At 36.5% G+C, this 24,958-nt stretch overlaps 1 protein-coding gene across 1 annotated transcript in view; it reads left to right on the top strand.

Annotated features, from left to right (window-relative positions):
• Pclo (piccolo presynaptic cytomatrix protein) overlaps positions 1-24,958 on the top strand; it is a 328,544-nt gene that overhangs the window by 254,169 nt on the left and 49,417 nt on the right. The window contains exons 17-20 of the mRNA XM_051152077.1: positions 8,268-8,361; positions 9,599-9,670; positions 11,599-11,779; positions 14,013-14,207. Of these exons, the coding sequence (XP_051008034.1) occupies positions 8,268-8,361; positions 9,599-9,670; positions 11,599-11,779; positions 14,013-14,207 (542 nt within the window). The remainder of the gene's footprint in view (positions 1-8,267; positions 8,362-9,598; positions 9,671-11,598; positions 11,780-14,012; positions 14,208-24,958) is intronic.

Raw genomic sequence — 24,958 nt, forward strand, 5'->3', positions numbered from 1 at the left:
TGTAAAAAGTTTTAACTATCATTATAACTGGAAGTACAGTAATTAGCTAGACTTTCTTTAACGCCTTTGTTAGCATATGAGTGTTGTGATTTGGAACAAATACCAGAATGTGATGTCCAAACCTGACTTTGTTTTCTTTTAAATTTATTCTTCTCATATTACATCCTGACTGCAGTTTTCCCTCCCTCCACTTCTCCCCTCTTCTAACGTCCTTCTTGTGTTTTAAGTGGAAATGTCAGACTCATTTGATGAACTAACTTTGTGTTTTCTCATATTTATAAATCGTTGATTATTAAACATGATCTAATTGCCATGATGTCATATCATTGATTTACTCTACCCTCTAACAAGAAAGGCAGTGGAGAACAGCCTTTTCCCCCTCAGAGTCAAATTATGCTTACACTCAAGAAGCCCAGTTTCTCTGTCCATGTGTGGTTTACAAATGCAGATATCTGGCATAGCTTTTTAAATTATGATAACTTATCAATTGTATAATTTGCAACATAGTGTTATATCCTTAAGCTAGTGTTTGAAAGGCAAAGCTTTGTTTGCACAGCTTTGCAGTTGGGAAATACAAAATAAGTAAATAAATACATAAACAAATAAAGTGATGGAGGAGAGGCCCATGGTCAAGGGCTGCCTTGAGTACCTAATGGCATACTGCCTATAAACTAATAAATTCACTGAAGGAAGGAAAGAAGAAGTAAAACTAAAAAAGATCAGCAAGAGGATTGTTTTGATTCACAAAATACGGTGATGAAAGCTGTAAAAAGGACACAGATCTGCAAGGGATCATGCTCACTGGAAGACTAGCATGGGTGGGGGAGGAGTTCATTAATTCTCACCCCTAGCTACTGATGGCTGCTGGGCAAGAGATATACACACACCTTTGAAATTCTTAAGTAATTTAAATGTTATTAACCAGGCACAGAGGCAGGCAGATCTCTGAGTTTGAGGCCAGACTGGTCTACAGAACCAGTTTCAGGATAGCCCAGGCTACACAGAGAAACGTGTCTCTAAAAACCAAGAAAAAAACAAAGACTTTTTTTTAATTGTTGAAAGTAGGCTGTAGTAAAGCTTCCTATTGACCTCTGCTGTTCGTTTTAGCAAACAGAGGTACTGTCTTAGCTTCTGAGACTCCAAACTATTGTGTACCTCTCAGCAAAATTCAACTGAACATTGGACTTGATGGCAAGCATCTGTGATCCCAGTGTTCTGGAACTCAGGGCATTAATACTGAAAAGTAGAGCATGCTTTGCTGTACTTCTATACTAAGATGATATTTTCACTAAAGAAGGTTGATTAGGTTTGCAGGCCATGACACAGAACAAGACTGATAGTCCTGCTGAGCCAGACGTTGCCCAGATCTTGAGAGCCCCAAAAAGAACCAGAAAGAAAACCCTCAAAACCCTGTTTAAAAAAAAAAAAAGAGGAACCTTTAATGATACAGCTCGAGCTGGGTTGCACCAACAGTATCAGGAAGCAACCCTCAGGTGTAGGCCTGGGAACTTTTTATAGTTCTTTACTTCCTAGTGCCCCCTAAGCAGAGGGATCCCAGTTAACATAAGAGGGTCTACTGTCCAAAGTGCTACAAAAATGCACCAAGACTGCCCATGGATTAACTCTTTGTTCACTGGTTTGCTCAGGGAAGTGGTTTCTTAATAATCCCATCTGCAAGGGCACTGGGGGGAGGGGGGAACGACAGGAGTCAGTTGCTATCAGATAATGCTATCTCTGGTGGCTTTTTTTTTCTCTTGCAGTTGTGAGTTTGGATCTCTTTACTTTTCAAATCACCATTTAAGTCTGTTTCTTCAAAGAACTTAATGACCCTTATATAGGTGCCAGGCCTGTTAGGTAACAGTATCTTGGTAGCTCATGCACTCCCCAATTACTCCCTGATACCACCTAACTGCCTGTCTCTTATATTGGGGTTTATCAATTTTTTAAAACCTTTTAGGCCTCTCGGTCTTTCAGTCCCAGAAAAGACATCACTAGACAGAGAAAGGAAAAGGATTCTGAGGTGTATTCCACTCCCCCAGTGCCTTCAAACTCATTATTCAAGATCATAGTCAAGGTCAACAGAAAGAAACAGAAAGCCAGATAATGAAAGACATAAACACAGGTCCCAGAGAAGAAGCAAAGAGTGAGCTAATGAATGAAGAGACTTAACTGAAGATGCTGCAGCCTCAGATAGCCAAAAAGTAAGCCTGCTTCATGATAAAAACAAGAAAGCATGATCTGAAGCTAAATCCTCCAAGAGAGAAGGCTGAGGAACACAAAGAATATACTTCTGATAATTGGGAGTGACTAAACTCATCTGAAAATTAAGACAGGAACAGCACACAGAAAGGAAGTCATCCTGAAGCAGGAGTCACTCAACATCAACATCAACATCACCATCACAGTAGAAGTGAGGAGGTGTCTTGGTGCAGGAATAGGGATCAAAGAAGTTTCAATCCAGAGTCAGAGACAAGAAGTCAAGATCTAGAAGCAAGGATAAAAATGTTGGGTCAGACTACATTCTGTCAGCATCTAGACACAAGCTCAGGATTAGAACAAGGGGCCAAAGTTGAAATGGAAAGAAGGGATTTGGGAAGCCAAGAGGAGTAACTGATGCCTAAACAAGACACCTAGTCCACCTGCCTTGAGAGGCGGAAAGGGAGCAATGGGCGCCTAGGAAAGTTTAGCTTAAAGATTGGAGAGAGAAAAGGAATTACAAGAACAATAACAGAAGCATATGTTTGAGGGGGGGGGGAACAAAAACAAGAAGTGGCTTCGGGGTTGAAGCCTCTAGGAGTTCTGTTCTCATCATTGCTGCGCTGTTGTGGGAACACAAGTGACTCCTCAGATAGCCATCAAAGTTCAAAAGGGGGGTGCAGCTTTCTATAGCCCAGGCTGTGCCTTGCCACTACAGGCAGCAGCTGATTGCTGAGCAAGCAGGACACAAACAAAAACAAAAACAAAAACAAACAAACAAACAAAAAAGGCAAGAAATCTCAGACTCTCAGACTGTGAGAAAATTGAATTCTGGAAACAAGGATAGCAATGTCAAATGTGGGTAGTTACGAGATTTACAAGTGAAGATGAAGCAGGCTCAGGTAATGAAGACACGACTTTGAAGCAAATGAAAATTTCCAAATCTCAGCAATCAGTATGGAATGGCAAGATCACAAATCCAGAAGCAAAGAAGGGTTTCAGGTTTCACATCTTCAATGCATTGAAAACATATAGTTTGAAAGGGATCAGTTTGGGAGTTTATAGACTTATACTGATATAAGGTCTTTGCTCACCAAACAGCTAACATTCTGGCTTACATGGGTGTTGTTAAAACTTTAATTGATTGAAAAATATGTAGGCTCTGTTTTTTAACAATTAAACTTTATTATATAACCCAACTAGCTTACACAAGAGGGAAAAAAGGTTTAAGGGAAAAAAGAGTGAACCTTCCGATATCCGTTCCACAGGATCGGTCCCAAGGTGTCTCTGGCCTGTGTGCTGGTCCAGCCTGTCTGCTGATCCTCCTGTTCTCAAGCCCAGCTCTCTCCTCCTCGCCTGCCTGAGTCACGTGTCAAGGGCAGTCTCCTTCTCCCATTGAGGGTCCATTAGAAAAACAATAGTCCAGGTGGAGTCCCCAGGTCCGCTTCTTGAATTCCAAGCCCAGGATAGCTCCACCCAGTCTATCTCAAGGTATCCATGGTGTGTCCAAGGCTAAAGCCCACCAAGACTGCTTTCACCTGTGACAAAGATTACAGTCCTTTCCACATTTCCCCTTCTTTTAAAAAAATAATTAAGAACTATATACACAAATATACATATATACAGAATCATCAGGTATGATTTTGTTTTGTACATGTTAGATCAGTGATTAAGGTGTTAAACTCACTTCCATTAAACTTGACAGGACTATAAAAGGACAATATTTGTTAATTTATGAGTCCTACTTTTCAAATATATAAAAGCTTCCAGTGGCATAAAATAGCATACATAAATTTTCTTATGTCTGATGTCCTGTATACTTTTGTACATAAGCTTGTATATTTATTTTTACCTATTGAAACATGAAAAAAAATCATGTAGATTCTCTGTATAAAAGCTGGCCATTTGTTTATAAACCAATACAAACAAACTGTGTAGTGATAATAAAAATGTTTTTTTCAAGTGAACAATAAAGTAGTAGAAAGGGGCTTGAGTCTGGACAGAACTGAAGAACCAAGTTCAATAAGACATACTCTATTAATAGACTGCTTTAATCTGTGCCATCTTAGGTAACTTCTGACTCTGTTAAAAGATAAGTTCACATAGTGTTAATGTCTAATTGTCATACAGTATTTAAATACCCCATGCCATTCAGAATATCCCTAGGCAATTCTAAAGGTATTGTTTTGAGAATGTCTATGCATATTAATATTTTGTATTGTAGGTAAATTGAGGTGGAGGAACTTTATAGAGAGAAAGTACACAGCTCAGCTAAGAAAGCTTATTAAGAAAACAGATGAATAAGTGATACTTTTGGAAATGTGTAAGTTAATTTCACATAGCATATTTAGGGGTAAAGAATATGGAGTTTTTTAATACCTAAATCCTAATCCTACCAGATAATACCTTGTAGCTTTACTAGCACACCTTATTTCCTCTAAGGCTTAAAGTCTAAGCTTCAGCCATCTTACCTATTAAGTGAGATAATAAATAGAACCTGTTTTCAGTGGAGGCCTTTCAGATTAAGCACATTGACATGGACAAATCAGTCAGAGATCTGCCTAGGAAGCAGCCAGAACTTAAGGTTACTTATTACTTCAGTGTGACTATAAAATGCTTTTCAAGTGTGAATAAAATGTGTGACCATAAAATAAAATACCATTACATAAAATACCATTACAGTTGTGCATCATCGTAGACGTGCATGGTTTCCGATACATAACTGGCATTTAGTATTTTTAGCTATATATGTGACGAGAATTGCTAAATGTGGATGTGAAAACTTTAGTGTTTACTCATATTTTATGGATAAAGAAAATATGGAGATTGATAAATCTTTTGGAAAATGTCGGCAGTACAGATGATTTATGTTTAAGGCATAGCTGTATTTTAATGAAAGAAGGTGCTTGCATTTCACTTTACGCTTGTCTTAAAAATTACACACACACACACACACACACACACACACATACACACACAAAATATATTCACTGGTTTAGAACCTTAATAAAAACAGTATTACTGGTGATCATCAAATTTAGACCTTATCTTTTCTTTTTTTTTTTTTTTTTTTTTTTTTTTTTTTTTTTTTTTTTTTTGACCTTATCTTTTCTATGGTGTTCCCATGGTTTCACCATTTAGATAACTAAGTCCACCTCATGCAGAAATGTAAAACTCTACTAGTCTGTGCCTGGCTTAAGTACACCACCTTAGAGGGACAGCTGTAATTCCAAAGTAAGGAGCAATATCAGCTATTAAACAGAAAATGTTCACGTTAGTTGTTCCTATGCCATTATCAAAAATAAACAACAAATATAAAACACAAAAGGACATACAATGCCAAGAAACTTGCAGTTTTTGGATTTAGAACCTTTCAAATTTACTAAAACTTATGCCTTTAACAAATATGTATGTTTATTATCTAATTATCATCTTAACATTTTGCTAACTTGCTTTAGATTTTATAATCGATAATATATTACAAGTATACTTGGAAATTTTAAAACCACTTTCTTGTCCACAGAGAATATTTACTAAGGGCTGGAGAGATGGCTCAGCCATTAAAGGCTAGGCTTACAACCATAAATAGAATATTTACTAAATTGAATGTAAATTTTATATTTCCTAAACTTTCTTGTGATTTTAATATAGATGTCTTATATACAAGTACATTTTTAACATAATTTTAAATCACATAATTAATTATAAGTTAACCATGATATGCTTATCTTTCTACAAACTTTAAAGAAAAACATTTTCAAGAATTAGATTAAATTTATCTGGTTGCTTAATATTTTATTTATATAATATGTTCATATATAATAAGTGAATTTATTCACTTATTAGTTCTAGTAGAAATAATATTCTTATGAATATTCTTAAATATATTTCTTTTATAAAAGTGGAAGAAATTCTCTGGGATAGAAACAGAATTAATAGACTTAAATATCTGAAAATATATATATAATACCTTAAACTTCACAAGATATTGATGAAGATATAGGCAAAATATATGTACAATCTCATCATTTCCTGATAATTCTGCTTGTTAAAAACTGCAATGCAGATCTAGCCAATGGACAGGACATTCTCCACAGATGAGTGGAGAGTGGCAACTGACTTTGACATGAACTCTAGTGCCCCATATTTGACCACGTCCCCTTGAGGCCTCAGAGGTGGCCCTCAGAGGAAGAATAGCAGGCTACCAAGAAGAGACTTGATACCCTATGAGCATATACAGGGGGAGGAGGTCCCCCTCAGTCACAGTCATAGGGGAGGGGAGTAGGGGGACAGCAGGAGGGAGGAAGGAATGGGAGGATACAAGGGATGGCATAACTATTGAGATGTAATATGAATGAATTAATTTAAAAAAATAAATAAATAAGCTTGGTGACATAAAAAAAAGAAGAAGAAATATATAAGGCCAATATAAGATGTTAATAAATTTAATTTAAAATTTTAAAAAATCATAGTATCTACAATATATGCATCAAATCCTGTTCTAATTTCTGTTATTTGATTAGAAGTGAAAAGACACCAGAATCAGTTCATCAGGTCTGACATGTGAGGTTTGCTGAGACAAACCCTATGGCTCAAATTTCACTACCTAGTACATTTCAGCTTTCAAAAATCACTATGTTCAAAACTTATCCCACAAAAATTACAATCGATTCTCCTGGAGTGGGAGGGGTATGGAGTCTTGACTGCCTTTAATAAAAGACACATACATGTCAAGACTTCCTTATAAGTGATACCTACCTAAATGAAATCTTATTTAATCAACGTGATGTGAATTAAGACAGAAAGTCCTGGAAAAAACAAAGTTAAGGAAGGCCTTTCTTTGGGATCACTTCGACTGACCATAGATAGCAGTCAGCTGTTTCCTGCTCCAGCCACTAGCCCATGCCAGCCATAGGTGTACTGCAAGATTTAACTAAAATGGATTTTGAGGACGTGTTTTTAAATGAATTGTACATGAACTTCTAATGATTGCTCAAAGGCCAGAGAAAAATTAGGAATTCATCTAAATGCCCCAAGTTGCAATGAATGAAGGTATTAATTCATTTCAATTTTATTATAAACTAGTATCAAAAGGCATTCAAACATGCTTTATAACCACTGCAAATGTCATACTTTAAAGGGAATTTCAAATATCCCATTGGGAAAGTTTTTGAAATCTCATGTGTTGTAAAATCTATTTGCATATTTTCTCTGTAGGTGCAATTAATGCTTTATCTTTACTTTCTTTCTTGAAAAAAACAAACAAATAGAGCCTAATGTAGACAAAATTGGGTCCAAACTAGCTATGTAGCAGAGAAATCTGAACTCCTGCTTCCATCTGCAAATGTGAAGATCACACTCATGAGCCAAAGTGCCTTTCTCTTAATATCACCATATTTTAGGTGGAAGGCAATTTTCCTTTGCTGACAAAACTAGATGTAAAACTATTAGAAAAGTCAACTTTACATATACTATATTTTCCATCCCATAAGAAGTCTTTTTTTTTTTTTAATAAGCAGACTTTTTAACCAAAAAAATTCCATGCCAAATTCAGGAGACGTCTTAAAGGGGCAGTGTAGGCTGGCTCTGGCAGTCTGTAGGCATTTAAAAAAGTGTTGGCTGTCTGTGCCCTGCCTGCAAGTAGACACATGCCCAAGTCTGCTGCACAGGATGTGCATTGGAAGAGGGGTAGTCTTATATGGCGAATGTATTCCAAACTCTATATTTTAACTGGAAAAGCTGGAGGTCATCTTATACACCCAGTCATCTTATACACTGGAAAATATGGTACTTAATGTAAATATCTCTCACATTCAGGAAAAAGTAAAATTTATATAGTTCAAATATCAAAATCATACTGAGTACCACAAGCAAAATACCAGACAGCTGATATATTTTTGAATTGTCATGGTGTGTTCAACTTAAAATTGATTTTTCACCTGGAAGATAAAATGATTATACAGTGGTGTGAGGCCAAAGATCTGTCTAATTCTGCACGTCCATCAGTTTGACTGTAAAGTCATCAATTAAGGCAAAATGTCAGAATAACTCTTTCTTCTCTTCTAATTTAGTGCTGAGTATAAGAGAAGGACGAAGTATGTCCAGAAAAGTCTTAATCCTGAATGGAATCAAACAGTAATTTATAAAAGCATTTCCATGGAGCAGGTATGTAATTATTATTATATAAATGACACATCTAGACTGAAATAAGTATAGTGATGACAGTATTATAGAAGAATCAAGGCCTATATCAAGGATTTCCAAACACAGTATGAGTTCATTAAAGATATGAGAAATATGTTCTGTGATAATAGATGAGTGAAGTTCAAATGTAAGGGAAAAGCAAAGCTCATTTTGTGACAAAGCAGCCAAAACATGAACAAGTAATTTAGTGAAATGAGGCCTGTAGAACATTCCAGAACTAAATATTTTCAGTAAACTGGGCCAGATTTACAAATTGGGAAGAAATATTTTCAACTGACTATATTTTGATTTTTCAGAAGGAACACAAAAAATTAAGATGCATAAAATGTGTTATGTATTTTACCCAGCTATGATGTAGGAATTAATTTCTATAAATTGAAACTTACCAAAAGGAGAAAACTAATATTTATAGAAGGAGGTGTAATGGTGATTATTATAAAACTTGGTAACCAAAAATAAATGAGTCTCGACAAAATGCTATTAGTGTAAATATTTTTAATTTTAAAAATTAGAATTCTATAACTGCTGTGAATAGCAGTATTAAGTGTTAGTTCAAAGTGTCAAATTCTAGGGGAAATTATAAATAAAAACTAAAAATTCATGCATATTCAATAACTATAGAAATGGTCTTTCAAAATGAGGTTCCTGGTTTGTTTCAGAAGATGGAGTTAAATATGTAGTTATATCAATATTTTTTTTTTTTGGTTTTTTCGAGACAGGGTTTCTTTGTGTAGCCTTGGCCATCCTGGACTCACTTTGTAGACCAGGCTGGCCTCCAGCTCACAGCGATCTGCCTGCCTCTGCCTCCCAAGTTATGAATCAATATTAATCTGTGTTCTTTAAAGTAAGTTAGGTTCTAAAGGAGTAAGACCGTGCTTCATTTTTGGTAATGACTGAGATGAATTGCTTTAAATTTTTCCCCTTTGTGTATTAAAAGAGTGAGATGCTTTTTGTTAAATGAGGAATAAAGATAGAACAATAAATGTAAGAGTTTGTGCACAAAATAATGAGGTCTCCTGTAATCAAACACTAGACTGAACTACAAAGTAGTCACTAAGTTTTACACAACACTTAAAAAATAGTCTTAAATAAAATACCAAGTACATTAATAAACTGAAAAGTCAAGGTGAAATCATCTGTGAATATGCTGAGATCCATGTTGGGAAAATGGGTTGATGACAGCTGTGTCCGAATGCAGCTCATGAAGAAGACCTTGGAGGTGACAGTGTGGGACTATGATAGATTCTCTTCCAATGACTTCCTTGGAGAGGTAAGTCTCAATTTCATTTTTCATACTATCACGTGTGCGACAAGTTAAAGCATGATAACATTTTTAAAAGGAAGTGCCTTCAGTTTGCACAATAGTCATTCCTGACCAAAACCTTTTGGCAGGTAAGTTAATTCCATGAGTTACTCTTTGAATAGGTAAACAGAAGCCTGAGAAGTGTTTTTCAATCTACCATTAGATGTACCTTTTATTTAGTTAAGATTCAATAGTGCTTTAGTGGGAAAATATAAAATCATGATGTGATTCCAAGTGAGATCTGAGATAACAAGAGAAATAAAATAAGCTGGATCTTTTCAAATACAATTTCAGATATTTTTTTTTACTTACGCTCCCCAAATAAATGTAAGAATGTAACTTTTCACATTGCTTTCTGTTACTAAATGGCATGCTAAAGATTTTCAATTTTTTTTAAAGTTAATACTAGATGGAAGAGAAGGCATTTGAACTAATTATTATACAAATTTATAAGAAATGAGAATATGTCTAAGAATGGAATATGGAAGAGTGAACAAGTTTTTTTTTAGTGTTTTCATTAATACTGTTATAAAACTAAGTAATTTCTTTAGTGTTCTTTACTTAAATACTCAAATTATGTGTGTGAATTATATATGTGTGCAATATATATTATGTCTGCATGTATATATGTATGTATACATGAATGCATGTATGATTTCCAGAAATCCTGAAGCTTACATAATGTGACCCCTTCTTAATAAAGACTGTCTGTGTTACAAATGTCATTTCTGTAATGAGGGCTTCTTAGGATTTTAAAATACTGTCCCTCTCTTTCCTGTCAAATCCAGACCACTGAATCTTGGCTTTCAAATTCCTCCCTAGTTCAGCCACTGAAATTAACTTTGACTGTATGCAGAATTACTCTAGAATATAAGGTTGCATTTGATCTACTGACATTTCAAAATACTGGCTTACTGAAGACCTTCTACATCATCCATTATTTATGAAATATATAATGCCAGTGACCGTAAAAATACAGGATTTTGTGTGTGATTAAGAAAGGAAAATTCCAGATAAACTATGATACAAAGCTTTGTCATCATTAGTTTGTAGTCACATCTTTATTTAAAACAGTAAAGTATATTTAAAACTGACTAAATAAGGTAGCAATTGCAAATAACTTATTCCTTTTTCATTCTTTTTTATTTTAGTTTTTACATATGCATTTGTATTATTCCACAAATATACGATAAACTACCTATAAGAAGAATAACCATGACACAATGAGGAATTATATAAATGTTACATTCTTAAGTGTTTTTGGCTAATTGTATTTGACAGCCTTGAAGAAAACATCTTTCCTATCTTGGTGCATCTAAAATTCTGAATGTGAATCAATCTCCATCACATTTTGTCATTATCAACTTAAAACATCTATCTTGACCTAAAAACATCTTAATCCCTAAACAACTAAGCTTCATTGTAAAACTAAGCTACCTGGTCTTCAACTCCATCAGAGGTGTTGTTGATTCTTAATGACATTGACTCAAGGCAAATATATAACTTATTCTTTTAATTCTTAATTTTGTCTGTCTTCCATAGTAAAAATTGTTTTATAGAACAACCCAAAACAACATGTTTCATTAAAAAAAAAAGTTTGACTTTTGACTCTGACCTTTTCATATTACTCAAGAAATTAGGGAATGGTCAATGGCATAATATATTGAAGTTTAAGCACACATTTGTTAAGCATCTTGCATTATGAGACATCACTGTCAATATCATGTCTGAGGAAAATTAGTAAATATGTAGAGAAAGGTAGGAAAGGTGGCTTTATCATTTTTAAGGCTATGTTTAATCTGGCCACATCCTTAGTAAGGTTTAGGTCACAGAAAAACTAATCATCCAATTTTATCTCAGCCCATTCATTTTATTGCTTCTTTGTCCCTTTTCAGGTGTTGATTGATTTATCTAGCACATCTCATCTGGACAACACTCCTCGGTGGTATCCACTGAAAGAACAGACTGAGAGCATTGACCATGGCAAGTCTCACTCCAGTCAAAGCAGCCAGCAGTCCCCAAAGCCCTCTGTGATCAAAAGCAGGAGCCATGGCATCTTCCCTGACCCAGCCAAGGGTAGGAGATATTTAAGTAGAACACCATTGTTTGTCTGTTTGGTCAGTCAGTGGCTTCTAGCATGTGAGTGACTCTATTGTTAATATACATTGTAAATTTTATTCCGTTGGAAAAATTAATGTGATGTCACAGAAACGGTGGTCTGAATTCAAAAGAAAGCAACTCTAAGAACATATCACCACATACATAGATGTTAGATCTGCCATCTTCGTTTTCTTTATAAAAACAATATTGGATGACATAAGCTAACTCTATTTCAGAAAATCCATAATAAAAATTTATAGAATTCACTAAGCTATTTTTTAAAAGTATAAGATTTTCTGGTGTGACATTCATTGTAATTTTTGCATCTCATAGTTCTTATACAGTCAGTCTATAAATAAAATTTTACATCCTGCTTTTACTTATCCTGTGAAGAGCATCTTCCCATGTCATCAAAATAAATGTCAACTCAAATGCTTCAAACTTTCCTAAATGTTGGATTTCGATTAATAATGAAGTTTTTAGCAATGGTCACAGCACTTCTCTTGGAATGAATTTTCCCTTTAACTTTTTCAACAACATGACTATCCATCCTCCCCATAACTGATAAGCTCACCCACCTGCATAGGACAAACTTGTGGTGACAGGATACATTAATCATTATAAGTATTATAGATAATTATTGTATACTGCTGCCTTCCCCAAGTGCTTCTGTGTACATCAGAAAGAGGCAGCTGTGTTATAGTGTTCTACAGGACCAGAAGCTAGGATCACATCTAATAAGTCATTGAGAACCACAGACTACAAAAAGTGCTGAAGATGATTTCTGAGTATGTGTTATAGATTGGGTTTGTAGATTAGATTCTCCTTAGCCACTTCAACTTTCCCATGCTAAACTTTCTGGAAGATGATTAGCATAAAACTCTCATATTTTCATATTTCTCTCTCTCTCTCTCTCTCTCTCTCTCTCTCTCTCTCTCTCTCTCTCTCTCTCTCTCTCTCTCCTAGTTCTCTCCACCTTTACAGTCTCAATTTCCTGAGAAAATGATTCTATAGACATCTTCTTCTCATATGTTCTAATCTGCTCACTCAAATTTTTCCTCTGGCTTCATTTAAGCACTCTCCACAGCTGAGAAGGCCCATTGTCATTCGCCAGCCTCTCCTAAAATAAGCAAAGCTTTTGAGAAACAGGGAAGCTGAGGGATCTGTTATCTGAGACTTCTTAAAACTCAGTTTTCTTTTTATTTTTCCAACATATTTTTATTGATTACTTGGGAGTTTCAGATAATTCATCCCAATCATTCTCACTTCCTAGTCCTCTCAGGTCCACCCCTGAATCCCTCCACCGAAGGAAAAAAAAAAAGAAAGAAAGAAAGAAAGAAAGAAAGAAAGAAAGAAAAAGAAGAAGAAAGAAAGAAAAGCGAAAAAGAACAACAAAAATACACTGTGTCTAAATGTGCTGCTCATAGACTCATTGGAGCATGGTCAAACTCCCAATGGCCAGCTCCTTATATAAAATTGAATCCTCTCCCCACTCTCTACCCCTCCACTTCCTTCCCTCCTGCACCCTTCGCACCCCCTCCCACATCCCTCCGCATCCAGCCCACTCCACCCCCTGGAGCTACACTTCATAGTCCCTATCACAATAGTAAAGAGTTCTCTTCAATGGCTTCCTGTCTAGGCTGTTTCCTTGCAGGGGCGGGGCGGGGGGCACGCAGAGAGGTTGTCACAGAAGATATATATATATTCTTATTTTCAACTGTGAGTCTACAGTCATCAATATCAGTGCAAAAGAAGCTTCCTTGCCCTTTACAGTCAGTGGCAGCCTGGATCATGGACTTTCTGGGAACAACACAGACCGAGGACATCCACACAGTCTCCAGACGCAGCACAGAAGAGAGACCTCAGCTTGGCCTTCTGTTGAGGTTCTTGGGCCATGCTGCCCCTAGGGTCCGTGATAGTGTCCGTGGTCCGTCCTAGAGCCGAGGGCCAAGCTGATGTCCCTGCCACCAGGGAACTCCATTTTATTAATGAATAAGTCTCTTCTTCAGACTCGGCCCCCTTTGCTTCCTTTCCCGAATTATTTTTAAATATTTAAACACATTACTGTATGCTGTGAAGTTGAGTGAATGACCTATAAACATAGCATTAATGTAAATCACAGGCAGTTTCAAATTATATGTAGACTAGGCTTTGACATCAGGAGGCTGGAGAGCAAGCTTAATTCGTCTTTTTATCCCTTTGTAACCAGACATGCAGGTTCCCACCATTGAGAAATCTCATAGTAGTCCTGGTAGCTCAAAATCATCATCTGAAGGCCATCTCCGATCTCACGGACCATCTCGCAGTCAAAGCAAAACCAGTGTCGCTCAGACCCACCTGGAAGACGCAGGGGCGGCCATAGCCGCAGCCGAAGCCGCCGTGCAACAACTCCGCATTCAACCAAGTAAAAGACGCAAATAAATTCCTCAGCATGGCAGCTTAATGTTCATCTGTTGCCTTTCTCTCCTGCTGTGTTTCCCTGTCTGCTTTCTGTTTTTTGGCATCCCCTGCTCACTCTGGTCTCTGTCCTTTTGTCTGTGTAAGAACAGTATCAATACATAACTACGCTCTTCTTCCTTTAGTTTTGTTTTGTTTTTTAATTTGCATAGACTGCAATAAAACTGGCTGTTTCTCCTTTGTTTCCACCATCCATCCAACCTGGCGCATAGTACTTGGTGGCCCTGTCTGTGAAGTTTGCAGGCAAAGCCGTGTTGTGTGTCTTTTTGTGTGCACTTCCTTTTTTGTTTAGAGCACAGGAACTTTTCGTTTAGAGCACAAGGGACTGCCAGTTTTCTAGCTTTATCCCTCCAAAGGCAAGCATGGACACACACACACACACACACACACACACACACACACACACACACAAACACACACACACACACTTTTAATCAGGTCAGCCATGAGGTACTTAGACCTCAAAATTAAGGAGATGTTTAGTGAGATCAACCGTCAAATTCTAAAGCTTAAGGTGAAAAGCCACCTGAAGCAAAATTTTAAAGCAGGATGCACACGGGAAAAGGAGCTTTTCCCACACGTGTCTCCTGAAGAACCTGTGACGAAATTCATATTCTCAAAAATGTATATTTTTCCTATGCATATACGCTTATATGATGAGCCAGTGTAATCTCCTTAAGGGGCATAATCTGATCACAGTTTGTACAGAATAACCGAAATCACAAAAATTTTTTTTTTTTTCGGTAGAATGTTTTCAAAGTCAAGGAGTGCCATGTCTAGTAGTTGTTAGTCGATTAAAGTCTAGCCATTCACTCATCTTAACAAGTTTTCATTTGTGAAATTTGCTGACGTGATTCTATAAAACCCTGCGTGCCGATATCCCCGTGGCTGTAGGCACACTGCCACCACCAGGAAGCATCGGTCAGGCCATGGAAGTAGTTCGTTGTTTTCCTCATCTCTCTGGTCACCACTTCCAATGAAACAGCCAGTTTTAATCCCCTTCAGCGCTGTGCATGTGGTATCATTTTGGCATTGGACAACACAGTCTAAAGAGATCGAGAGCACACTTCTGCTTGCATGAGTAACATTTAAGCTGGTTCCATCTGAGGGTACACTCTGCGTTTCCATTCCACCCACACTGCCACAGCAGCACATAAAAGCGGTCAGTGTAACCATGCCAGGAAGCAGCACAGACACAGCATAGCAGGCGTCCTCCCCATTCAAAGAACTCAGTCTGATAATCTGCCTCCACCAGCCAATGGCAACCAAGACCAAAGCCAGCTAGCCCTCAGGAAGGTGATGTCTGATGGACCAGTCAAGCCAGAAGGAGGTGAGCAGAAAAGGCCCTGTTCAAAGCACACAGGAAGAACGTCCCCCCAAATTTAAAGCTCTCACCCTTAATGTTTTTTAGAGATTGTCTAATGAAATATGTTTATCCCCTTCTTAATGTGCTTTTGTGGGCATGGCATTTTAGGATTTCATCATCATCATGTAAGTCCCAAGATCAGTCTCACAATATATTGACTACAGTGATTTGTATTTTTCTATGCACTGGGTGTCTTTTGACTTTTGTTGGAAAATAGTTTAACAGTATTCATATTGCAGAATGGAATGCATGCTACTAACCTAATCTGTTCAAGCATGACTATAAAATATGTTGCATTGTGATAAAAGTTTACATTGCTCACAATTCAAGTTAGCATACCAGTTGAAATGTGGATCAGTTTTTTGTTGCATATTATTTGACGTGTAACTTTTGGAAATGCTTAGAGGAAAGCAAAGGAAAAATTGTTAATGCACTCATTCACCTTGGCACAGAGGAAGTTCTCTCCTGAGCCTACAAGCAGACATCTTCTGTGCGTGTTTCCTTAGCTGTTAAGTGTATCAGCTGTGTTGGGCATGTGAATATCCAAGTGCCTGTGTAATAAATAAAGTATCTTTATTTCATTCATAAACTACTGGGTTCTGAGCCATTGTTATATGATGCAGCATAACATGAGTGTGTTGGTTTTGTTTTTGTTTTTCTCATTTAATTCCTTTCAGTAGAATATGGTCATCAATACATGCTAGTTAGAGCTGTCATAACAGAAACATTTGGGAGAAAAACAGAGTCCCACACTGGAAACACTGTAAGCCAGAAGGGAAAGCATTACCAAATAAAAACAGAGTTTTCCTGGAAACATAAATATGTGATGGGGTTGGGCTAGTAGGCAGTGCTTTCACTGTTCCTAAACTCTCTCTCCAGTCCCCTTGTCTGGTCTAGTTGATGATCTTCTAAGAGTGTTGCAGAGAGGAAGGTAAATATCATGAGGACCTGCTTTGGATCTCACAGCTATAATAAGAAAGGAGAAAGCTGACAACTGTGGCTAACTTAACAGCACATCCAGAGTTTTCATGCAATATAGTCACTGCCCATGACAGGAATCAAACTAGAGTTGCTTTAATTTTTTTCTAATTTAGTTCAAAATCAGATGTTAAAAATAATTTATCAAAAGTTGACATTTTTATTATATAATTTCCAGCTCTGAAATAGTCAATTTTATATATCTGCTATAAATTAAAATGATGCCTTTCATCTGCCTACAGTATTTCTATTTATTCTCAAAAAATGTCATACATCTAATGTGTCCCATTCACTCATAGCAGATATGTAAGGCCAATGGTTGTTTGAGATGACAGAGTGAAGTGCCATTGAGGGTTTCTTTAGATTTCTATTTGGCTAAGGAAGCAGTTAGCTTAAACACAACACTGAGTGTGTGTTTCCCAGTCCAGTTTAAAGATAGACACCGGAGTGCAAGGTTCCTTTCCTTTGTTGTTTTCCTAGAATATTATGAACATAGCTAAAACACTACTTGCTGCCCAGGCATAGTGCCACATGCTTTTAATACCAATACTTGGAGATAGATATTATATTTTGAGTTCCAGGACACCCAGGGCTACATACTGAGAAACCATTCCTCAAAAAGAGATGAAGAAAAACAGAAAAAATTTTCACTACCTGGCTTTTATTCTATCAAATAAGGCCAGTTGGTCTCATGTTACCCATTGTCCTGTGTGAGATCCTGCATTGACTTTAGGTGTCACAATAATCATATTTCTGCCTCATTTCAAGCCTTATTTTTAATAGTGTGATTTCATTGTTACTATATACTTCTTGGTAAGATTTTAATCATAGATCTGTTCTTAAAGTTTGTTTGTAAATAATTTTAGTCCTTTTTCTTTGAGTAATGCTCAAATATATACTTTACATTTAAAGTGCTATAACTGAATAAGAAGTCACTTTTTATTGATTTCCAATCAGAAGGAAAATTATTTTTATATTTATTTTGCCCTCTTTAATGGTATAATTCCATTTCTAAAATATCAATATATTCTTGCCCTATTTCTATAAGTCATAATAATACAAATTAACAATAATTCTGTCCAGTCTTTATCATAAGCATACTATACAACTAAATTTATGTAAAATTCAATGTAATTTATTTGATCTGGAGAGTAAGCTGACCAGTATTATGAATAGACAACAAATTATCAAGTCCCTGTTTACTCCTCACTTTCCACAGAAGTAGTGATAACATTTTTTGTGTCTAAAATTCTATCATTTCAGTCCTCACAATGTAGTTCATGTAATCCCATTTGCACTCTGAAAAGACAGTATATTTAGATAGTTCCTATCATTGTACAAAAGGTAGTGTCATCCATTTCTCATTTTATCACAATAAATGGATGATGAAGTCATTCACATGCTCCATTCTGTCCTACAGGTGAATAATCAGGGGGTCAGAGGGTGGGGTGCTGAGCCCACAGCCCGACATCCAAGTTGTCCCTATAACCCTGTCTACAGCTCTGAAGTCTTGCATTCTAAACACAATCACTCCTTTGAAATAAACCTCTCTTACTTTAGGTTAAAACAATTTTGATTTGCTTACTTTTAATTACTAAACATCTTCTGAAGTGGCTAGAACTGGCAGCCAAGAATAACTTTTACATTCTCAACCTACATGACACCACTCTTCTGCAACAATGGAAGAAACCTTCCCAGTGCACAAACCACAGAGAAGCAGGAGGCGGGGGGCAGGAGACAGACAGGGAGCAGGAGGCAGGGGGCAGGAGACAGGGGGCAGGAGGCAAGGGGCAGGGGGCAAGAGACAGGGGCAGGAGGCAGGGGGCAGAAGGCAGGGGGCAGAGGGCAGAAGACAGGGGGAAAGAGACAGGGGCAGGAGGCAAGGGGCAGGGGGCAGGAGACAGGGGTCAGGAGATGGGGGTGGCAGGTGCACGAGGTAGGAGGCAGAAGGCAGGGGGCAGGTGCACGAGGTAGGAGGCAGGGGGCAGGGGGCAGGGGTAGGGCTTCAGAGGAAGCTGTGTACATATCTAGAGGTATTTCAATCAAAGGTGACAAAACTGTCCATAAAGAGCTTTTCATATATTGTATAAGCTTCTCAGCAGATTTATGCTTGAACTAATCAAGCAAGCATTATGGAATAAGCAAAGGATCATTTTCTCTCCCTCTGAAGTTTAGTTGCCATCCAGAAACCTGAGGGAAGAGTTAGACCAGTTGCAGCAAATCATCCTGACGCCAATGACATAAAACTGGATTTTGATTTGTAATAAGAAAACTTGGCAAGTGTTTTGGTTCTTTATTTTTTTTTTTTCTTCTAGATTCCTTGTTTGAACCCAGGCTCTGCATTCATAGCAACCAAGAAAGTAAGGTTAAGAAGGAGTTTGGGTTACTTTTCCTTTTCTTTTTTTTAATATAGTTTTTTTTTTGAGATAAGATTTTTTGGGGGACAGAGAGACCATATGATCCAGGTTGGCCTGAGATTGGAGTAGAATGCTACATGAATATATAGTTTTGAAGATCATACCCAAACACACGCCAATCTTCTTAAAATCTTGACAGTTTACTTACTTGACAAACTATTATTGATTTTAAGTGCAACTTGCAGCCTGACACTATTTTCGTTTGACACTAAGATTTGAATTATGCATCTTAGGTTCAGAAGTAGGTAGTGTGGAGTAAGTAGACATATCCCTCCTACAGAGCAGTATGTAAGACGATTTAGACTAGATGAAGAGATGAGGTGAGGGGACATAAAGATAAAGAGATACATAAGAGATAAGAGAGAAAGTTACATTGCTTGTTGGTTGGCCCAATTTTAAGACTGAAGCCTGAAGCTACTTTCCATGGATGGCTGCTGGAGATACCACTGTCAATGAAGCTCTTTGCTGCACCTGATAGAGAGTGATCCTTGTCCTGTGTCCTACCAAGCCATCACTCTGTGCGAGTTGCTTTCTCGGAGAGGTGGCAGTGGGTGGCTGGTTGGGAGCGGTTGGAGTCTGGGAGAGAAGAGAATTGTTGCTTACAAACGTTAGTTGCTTACCCATGTCTCATTTTTTTCTGACTTAATATAGAGAGTTTTGTCAGAAGAGATTTAGTGTATTCTATTTCTGAAAAAGACAGGGCCTTAGGCAAAGTGAAGCAGAAAGCAAGACAAATGAAATGGTCATTTGTGGGTGGGGTTGTCTTAATTTTGTATGTAAATGGTTAATAAACACAAATTTTACGTTCTTCAATTCAATGTATTTGTACAAAAATAAAAAGCCAAATTTAAAAAATAAAATCCTTGGCAGTCTGAAATTATAAGAAAATTGACTTTACAATCACATAAACAGAGTAAATATCCCTGCCCCCAAAAGCATGCGAAGGTCAATATTCAAGTTGTTCAAATTTTTCAGCTTTCACCATTCTGTGCCTGTTCTGTGGGATGGGGGATTTCTTTGTCTGTCAAAATCAAAATGCCTTTTGAGAGCTTCCACATTTTAGAATAATTATGCATATATTTTCAATATTTTGTAAGTATTTAAGTTTATTGCCAGAAATCTCTTTTGTGCATGCAGAGTCACAGGCAGTGACTATGTAGTTTTGATCAGATGATGCTCTTATTAATGTATTTCCTCTCTGAAGGTGAAGACATGCTTTCCCATCAATAGGTACTTATGTTGTCTTCTAGTCATAGCTATGGGTCTCCAACAAATTATTCACAAAATCTGCTTTGGTCAACTCTTGAAATTTTTATTCTTAAATGCATAGGACTAGCAATAGCCACTGGCCTTAAATATAAAACTACAAAAACTTGTTTTCAATGGTGCTATACCTTAGCATCTTGACTAACTCTGGGACTAAATAATGAAGATGAGAATATCGATCCATGATCTAAGAAGACCTAGTCTTAAGAAAGAAGGGCTCATTAAATATTACTAATGTCTGCAGTGGTTCTCATCCTTCTTAATGCTATGACCCTTTGATGCAGTTTCTCATGCTGTGGTAAATCCTTCCACCACCACCATATAATTGCTGTCACCGATGTTTCATCGCTGTAAGTTTGCTATTGTTACAAATTTTAATGTAAATACCTGTGTTTTCAAGTGGTCTTAAGAGGCTCCTGTAAAAAGGGTCATGACCCACAGGTTGAGAACCACTGGTCTATGGCAAACAATAACCATGAAACCAAGTTTTTAAATATAAATTATTTTACCTTGGACTCCAGCAAATTACTTTAAAAACATTCAACTTAACACCAATAAGCTAGAGCTGAGAAAATAAAGCAGGCAAGTAAATGAAAGAAAGAATCATGGGACACAGAGATCATAGGCCATACAGCGTATGGACACTAGATAAGCTGGATGTCACTATGGGGCCAAGAGCTTTCTCGTTTAGGAGGAGGAACCATGGAGTCACCAGGGGAGAAGAAAGGGATTGCCAGAGACACTGTTGGACAACTTAACAATATTGCCTAAATTCAATATCAAACAACACAGCAATTACTTGATAATTATATACATATTCTAAAACCATACTCTACCCTTTTCCATTAGACTAGGTCAAAGGAGGTGAAGGTATAAAATATGATGAGGAGAATCTACATGTGTATTGGATCAAACAATCAAAATAGTATTTTTACTTTATTGCAATATATGTTTTTGTATACAATTAAATGCCAAGAAACTACAAAAAGTTTGTTTCAAAAGGTAACATCAGAAATGCAGAATTTCAATGTGATCTTGGTTTTATTTGAATGTGTCAAAATAAATAGCATAGATATGATTATGTAGCTTCACATTAATGGGAATTCATATCTACATTCTTCAATGTGATTAAGTATATTGAAAATACAATTCATAAATTGGTAGTATTTTGACAAAAAATAGTTAAATATTACAAGTAGTGGAAGGTAGAAAAAAGTTAAGCAAAATACCTGATAAAGGTCACAGGCATAAATGTCTTTCTTAAAAATACAAGATAATAAAATGAAAGGTTGTTTTATTTGTTCTTAAAAAGAACGTGGCAACAAAATCTGATTTTCCTAACTGAACAACTCAGTTTTAGAACTAAATGCTTCCTAGTTCTGTAGGTCTCTATTGTCACTTGATAAACTGAAAATGGAGAGTGCATTGACTCACATTTCTCTCAGCATAAGTAAATCTATTATACATCGTAAGTTTTAGTTGTTTTAATGTGTTCTTCTTGCTAATTGTATTAATTACTTAAGTAAATTACTATTGGGTTAATATTTTAAATCTACCCAACTATTAATTTATAAGAATATATTTAAAGGCTTCATATAGAAACAAACCTTTGGGATTAATTTATACTGCTTTTCACTTGCTAGTTATCCGTATTTACTCTGTCTGTAGCATAAAAATAGTTGTTTCTCTTTTTCTTTTGTTCAAAGCAAGGAGAAAAGTCATTTTGTGTTAAATACACTTTCTAGTTCTTACCACGCTTAGTTGCTAGAGTCATAGCATTCTGAGTGAAGCAAGTTCTGAAGAAAAAAATGTGAATGAAAAGTATTTTTAAATGGTCAATATATGTGACAGTACCAGATGATTGGTGACTGTCAAGAAAGCTTTTGCTAAATGGTATCAATTTGTGTTCACAATTAATTCTCATTTCATCACTGTAGGCTTATCACACTAATGCAACTACTCACCAAGAAAGTCCAGAAACTCTTTTTGGCACTCTGTACAGGAAGTCAAATTGTCATGTTAAAATACTAGTCAATTTTCATTCTCATATTTTCTCATGTACAGTGAAGCTTACAGTGGCCCCACACAGTTTAAGAATGTCATATCTTTGATTTATAATAATGTCAATCTTTTCACGTTTTCATAATTTTGGCTTTCATAAATATCAGAATATTTACCCTACATATTAATTCCCTTGGGATTAACTATTTTTCAGGATTTTATGCATGTATATATTGTGATTTGATCACTATTACCCCCACATTCCTTTCCCTAGAGTGCCTTTCCTGCTGCTCTAAGCATCTTGTGCTTTCATCATGCCTTGAACTACAATTGGTGCTGCCTGTATGCACATGGCTACAGGACCGGCTGCTAGAGCATGAGCTGTCTCCAGCAACTACATGCCTGAAAGAATATAACTCTCCCCGCTCCAAAAACCAACAACTGGCTTCTCAGCAAGGGGTGAGACCTCAGGAGCCCCTCCCCCATCAAGGAATTTATCATGAAACCAAAGTGTATTAGATCTGCCACACAAAATTTTACACACAATCCTATTTTTATACGACGCGAAGACAAGACAATAGCGAGGACTTCCTCTTCAAGGCCTACTTACCTCATTTGACTCTCAACTTTCTGGGTCTTATTTACCTTAAATACATTTCAGGCCATTTCTTTCTCATCTCATTTAATACTAATTTATAATTTTTAAGGTTTTCAAAACCATATTTTGCAAATTTTATTTAAAAATTGTTATGCTTCTCTGGCCATCAATTGGATTAAACTATGATCATATATTAATACATTGTATTATTCCTGAACTCTGATTGGTCAGTTACCTGTTGGCTTTTATACTGTGTCAAGTCCAGGGCAGACTGGGAATACAGTATAACAGAAAACTATATTGTATTTCTGTTCATAGCTTGAAAAATAGGTATATCATCTTTTTTCTTCATTTTCTTAAAAAAAATAATTCTTTAACATAAAATATGGGAAACATTATCATCTTGCTTCAAATCTGAAGAGAAATGGAAGAGCATGGGTTTATGGCCAGCCTAGGCTATAGAGTGAGTTCTGGGCCACTCTGGCCTACAACATGACACACTCTCTCAAAATGAATAAATAAATAAAAGGAAGTGAAGGGAAACATTGAAAGTTTCTTACCATCCAATAACAAAAAAATAGAATTTTACCAAATCCATTACTTTTCTTGTTCATACCTGTATTTGTTTCAGCACATTACATTTCAGAACCTCTTCAATTTGTGGTATTACTACAGCAAACAAGATAGAAATCTCTGTCTTGAGATGCTTCTATACTTGTTAGTAATATTTATTTAAACACACACACACACGCAAACACACAATTGGAAGAATTGTGAAGCAGGAGAAACTATATTTTCTCTAAACTCATGCGAAATGGAGATTGATTTGTAGTCAATGACAAGTTTATATGCAACCAAACTTCATCATCTTTAGACATATCTGAAAATCAAATTATATTCAAATTTTTATTATTTCTTTGAAAATTTTGTATGCTGTGTTTTGATTGAATACACTCCTCCCACATTTTTCCTCGGATTCCCCTCCCAGTTCACCCAATTTTGTCTCCTGTTTTTAACCTCATCAAGGCCAATTTGTGCTGCACAAATATTCTTGGATGTGCACCCTTCTTTTGGAGCATGGCTGACTCAGGAGGGCTACAACTCTCAGAGAAAACTGACGCTCCTTTTCTCAATAGATAACAATTGCTGACAGCTCTGTGAATATGTGTGAGACTTTATGGCCATGTCCACTCTCTGTGCTGGGGTTTGGTCTGGCTTGCACTACACAGACTTTATGCATGCTGTCACAACCAGTGTGAATCCGTATGTGTAGCTGCTTTTCCTTGTCCAGAAGACACTCTTTCCTTGTAGTCAGCTACCGACTGGCTGGTACACTCTCATGCCCTCTCTTCAGCAATGATTCCTGAGCCTTGGGAAACAGGACTAGGGAATATTCACTCCATCAAAGGCTCATCATTCTTCAGTCTCCTTCTCTCTGTGCCTTGGGTTGTTGTGGGTCTTTGTATTAATCACCATCTACTATAACTAAAATTTTCATTGAAGAAGACTAAGAAACCCATTAGCTGTGTCGTACTCTCTGCAATCCATTAAAATTAACTGCAGAAAAGCAGTGACTGACAATGATCTCTTTAGAAATTTAGAAAAGTTAGATCTCCCAGTTCTACAAAGGCATTTATCAAACATTTACTAAGCTTACTCTTTACAACCACTGAATAAATTTAAGTAATATGAAAAATATTATTCAATGTTTGGTGTGGTATTACCCACATATGCTTATTTGCTATTGTTAATTTATCACTTCTACTGGAAATGTACTCTGTTACTTCCTTCGAGTTGAGTTTTATAGATTGCAGACTGGTGGCGTGCTAAAATGCTTCCCTAGTACATATGAAGGTTTGGACTCAATTTCTATAACAACATAAAAACAAAAACTGTCTGGTGGCCAATTGATAATCACAGCATTTGAATATAGGGTCCAGAAAGATAAGAATTTCAAAGTTTTTAGCACTGGTACCTTCTTATCTCAGTGCAAGCTGTATAATATGCTATCTCAGAAATAAATAAATAAATAAATAAATAAATAAATAAATAAATAAATTATAAAACAGAAT

This window comes from Acomys russatus, chromosome 10 (genome assembly GCF_903995435.1).
Source record: "Acomys russatus chromosome 10, mAcoRus1.1, whole genome shotgun sequence".
NCBI classification, from domain to species: domain Eukaryota; kingdom Metazoa; phylum Chordata; class Mammalia; order Rodentia; family Muridae; genus Acomys; species Acomys russatus.